Source organism: Quercus suber, unplaced genomic scaffold (genome assembly GCF_002906115.3).
Source record: "Quercus suber isolate HL8 unplaced genomic scaffold, Cork oak 2.0 scaffold_643, whole genome shotgun sequence".
In the NCBI taxonomy this organism is placed as follows: domain Eukaryota; kingdom Viridiplantae; phylum Streptophyta; class Magnoliopsida; order Fagales; family Fagaceae; genus Quercus; species Quercus suber.
Genome location: NW_027070084.1, coordinates 201,037 through 204,028, shown reverse-complemented (window position 1 = coordinate 204,028; position 2,992 = coordinate 201,037). Strand labels below are relative to the sequence as shown.

General features: G+C 36.0%; 1 protein-coding gene across 1 annotated transcript; it reads left to right on the top strand.

Annotated features, from left to right (window-relative positions):
- The first annotated feature begins 1,567 nt into the window (after positions 1-1,567).
- LOC112026563 (receptor-like protein kinase FERONIA) lies at positions 1,568-2,513 on the top strand. Its single transcript, XM_024059254.2, has one exon. The coding sequence runs from the start codon at positions 1,704-1,706 to the stop codon at positions 2,511-2,513; it is 810 nt and encodes a 269-aa protein (XP_023915022.1). The 5' UTR covers positions 1,568-1,703.
- Positions 2,514-2,992: the final 479 nt, after the last annotated feature.

Here is a 2,992-nt window from a genome sequence, read left to right as displayed (position 1 = left end):
AAAAATAAATATTACTATAAATAGCAAAAACACTGTTTTCGATGCCTTAACGAAGGAATTTGCCTAAATTTAGGTGACGCTCGAGCAATCTTGAGTTTGGATCAGAATGTCGTTTCCCTTCAACCTACCAAATTTCAAGCACTTTTGACATCGTTGCCCCAATGGCCTCCATTAGCATCCACTTTGATCTTGCGTTGTGACTTTCAGCGCTCTTGTTGCTCTAGGAAAGCATGTGCTATAGAGTCCAAATACCATAAATAGCATAAAAATATAAATAATAAATAAAAACCATCAGAGCGTACTCATGTAGTATTAGCCAAAGACCCTCCAACGGTTACTTCAGAATTTCTTTGAAGAACTCAAGTACAAAAAATGAGAAGCTTTGTTGTGTGTACCTTAGTATGGTGAGGTCTAGTTCTTTATATAGAGGATTTTGAGTGGACCTACTTGTTAGGTGCTACTGCCTTTTCAAGTGTCTTCCATTAAGCGTATGCATGGATATGCTTAAAGATATACAATAAAATGCATAATATAATTCATATATATATAATTTAAATACTATTGATAGTCATTTTTATATTTTGTTAACTCTTTAAAAAAAATTGTAAGGATATTATTAGGTATAAAATGTAAATTATCCATTTTTTTAAAATTATTGTGAAGCACTTTTTTTTTTTTTTTTTAACAATTCATTTATTCTAAACTCTTTGGTTTTTGTACTTAATAACTCATTTGGATGAATATCTATGATGTGGTTCCACATTTAATTCTAAAATTAAGAAATAAAACTCTTTAAGAATAAATAATTTAAGACACATGACTCAAAATTGAAACTCTAATTTGAGCTTCTCTCAGTTTTACCTATTATTATATATATAAATGTGATTTTAAGTTGCAACTTAAAATTAGGAATTCAATTTTGGGCTATGTGTAAATTAGAGGAAACAAAATTTGACATGACTTGCTCACCCAACACAGCACGACGCGAAATTAGCAGATTATGAGTTAAGTCTTAACAAGTTCATGTCATGTTCGGGTTGACGCAACTTTTCCGTTTAATAAACGTGTCAGGTTTGTGTTCAAACCATGGCTAACCCATGGAACCCATTTGACCTGTTTAAATAAATGACATTTTATCAATATACCTTTCAAACCCTAGGTATATAAATTTATTAGTTGTTGTGGTTTTTTTTTTTTTTTGACATATTATGATTGATTATTTGTGATATTACGATATTTTTTTAGTTTTAACTTATTATTTATAATGTAGTTACTAATTAGTTTTGAATTTTATATGTTTGCTGTTTCATAGTTCAAATCAATTTGATTAAAATTAAATTTGTATTTTTTTATTATATAAAATTTGATAAATGGGTCGAGATATGATTGACTCGTTTAATAAACAGTTCTTATTAAGGTTGAAGAATCTTAACTTATTTAATAAACATATCAGATTAATGTTGACTTATATAGTCAAATTATAATAAGAATACGAATTGCCACGACTAGTGTAAATGCACATACAACAAAGACAGCCCATAATTAATTACCATTTTCTGCTAGAAAATAGAAAACACACACAAAACAACAGCAGCAACAACAACAATAACATTTTACTTGTTGAAGTTGTTTGTAGGGAATCCAAAACTAATCCTGCATCATTATCATGTAATCAAGCTCGTTGGTATAGGACTGAAGCGTCAATGGAAGGTATATCACAGTCTATTTCAAAGTTAATATGGACGTCCAGGAAGGGAAGGTCAGACGAAACAAAGCAATCTTGTTCGGTTCTCCCTGAGGGATTATGCCGTCAATTTTCACTCGCTGAGATTAAGATAGCTACCAATGACTTTGCTGATGATTTAGTAATTGGTGAGGTGGGTTTTGGCAAAGTATATAAGGGGTTTATTGATAATCGTGGCAGAAGCGTTGCAATAAAGCGTTTGGGTATCATGTCAAGGCAGGGTTCCCGCGAGTTAACGAACGAGGTGGCGTTGCTTTGCCAGCTAAACCACTCTAACCTCATCCATCTCATCGGATATTGTATTGATCATGATGGCGAGAATATTATCCTAGTCTTCGAGTTCATGGTCAATGGAAATCTCGGTGACCACATCTATGGCACGGACCACGATCCCCTCCCATGGAAACAAAGACTCCAGATTTGCATTGGAGTGGCGTGTGGGCTGCACTACCTTCACACTGGGCTAAAACATAGTATTATTCACGGTGATGTGAAGACAAAAAACATTTTGTTGGACGAGAAATGGGAGGCCAAGCTGGGAGATTTCGGGTTGTTCAAGATGGGTCCCCCGAGTTTGTCAAAAGATTTATTTTGGGTGGTATCTAGAGTTGAGGGTACTTACGGTTACATGGCTCCTGAGTACGTCTTGCAAGGGGAGCTGACCGATAAATCCGAGGTCTACTCTTTTGGTGTGCTACTGTTGGAAGTCCTTTGTGCCAGAAAAGTATTCGTAAGAAAATTTGAAAGAGAAGAAGAAGAACAGATGTGATGATGCTTAGATCGTCAGTCAAGATGTTCGTCCAGAATAATCTCGTCGTCCAGCTGTTTCAGCCCTGGGATGCAAAACAAAGCAACAGTCACCGGGGGGGGGAGCGCTACCCACAACGCCTCCGATGATTAAGTTAGATGAGCACAATAAGCAAAGGAAAGCAGTGTAAAGTGATGATGAAGTGTGAATAGCATGAATCCTTTTCTTACCCCTTCTGATGATATATATAGAGCCCTTCTAGCCGTTGGCAGGGTTATTATGGGGGCATTATGGCTTAGATTCGTAACGCCTGAGCCAGCTGTTAGGTTTGCCGGTTTTCTTCAACGGAATTAGCATTAAATGCTGCCACTGGTAACGGTCGTCCTTAGTTGGGTTGGTCAGGTGGCGTTTCTCAGTATCGTGGAGATAATGATACCGTCCTTATTGGTCGTCCATATACAGTGGACGATTAGATGGACGATCAAATTATGAGCTCGTCA

Coding starts and splice junctions, on each gene's coding strand:
- LOC112026563 (XM_024059254.2), top strand. CDS start 1,704: ATGGAAGGTATATCACAGTCTATTTCAAAGTTAATATGGACGTCCAGG.